Source organism: Penaeus monodon, chromosome 30 (genome assembly GCF_015228065.2).
Source record: "Penaeus monodon isolate SGIC_2016 chromosome 30, NSTDA_Pmon_1, whole genome shotgun sequence".
Taxonomy (NCBI): domain Eukaryota; kingdom Metazoa; phylum Arthropoda; class Malacostraca; order Decapoda; family Penaeidae; genus Penaeus; species Penaeus monodon.
Window position 1 is genome coordinate 31,326,258 of NC_051415.1, and position 628 is coordinate 31,326,885.

The 628-nt window shown below is 45.5% G+C and overlaps 1 protein-coding gene across 1 annotated transcript in view; it reads left to right on the forward strand.

Moving 5' to 3' along the window:
* LOC119592419 (MAM and LDL-receptor class A domain-containing protein 1-like) overlaps positions 1–628 on the forward strand; it is a 4,574-nt gene that overhangs the window by 2,431 nt on the left and 1,515 nt on the right. Inside the window, exons 7-8 of the mRNA XM_037941241.1 lie at positions 77–227; positions 485–616. Coding sequence (XP_037797169.1) covers positions 77–227; positions 485–616 — 283 coding nt within the window. The remainder of the gene's footprint in view (positions 1–76; positions 228–484; positions 617–628) is intronic.

Sequence of the window (628 nt, forward strand, 5' to 3'; positions counted from 1 at the left end):
CATGTATGTATGCATGTATAAAACTATCTTTTGCAAGTAAGACCCTGCAATTCAGCATCAACGACCTTTTTTACAGATAAATGTGACCAACCCCCAAAACTACTTCCAAATAAGCCTGAACGCGAAGAAGGAAGTCCCTGACCAGTTCATCGGCGTCGACGACCTGGAATTCACCCAGGGAGACTGCACACAGGTCCCGACGGTTCCGCCTCCTCCGGCTCAATTCGGTGCGTTATTTTTTGTTATTGAGGTGAAGAGAAGGTATGAGGATATTCTGTTGTTAGATGAAGATGGGGGAAGAGAGGGATTGCTGATAAAGGAGGTAGAGTAAAAGAACAGATGAAAGAATGGAGGATACGAACTTTTCAATAAAGAAAACAGAAAAGAGAAGAGGCATGAGATACAATACCTTTGCGATATCTTGAAATATGCTTAATAGATCATTCAATTTACTCCCCCCATTATAAAAAAAACTGCCTTCCAGTTATGTGTGACTTCGAAGCCGAAGACCTCTGCGGGTTCGAGCAAAGCCAGGGCGACAGCTTCGACTGGGTCCGCGGCACGAGCAACGATCACGCCTCACTGCCTCTGGACCACACGACCAACAACGCTTCTGGTAGGTATTTCC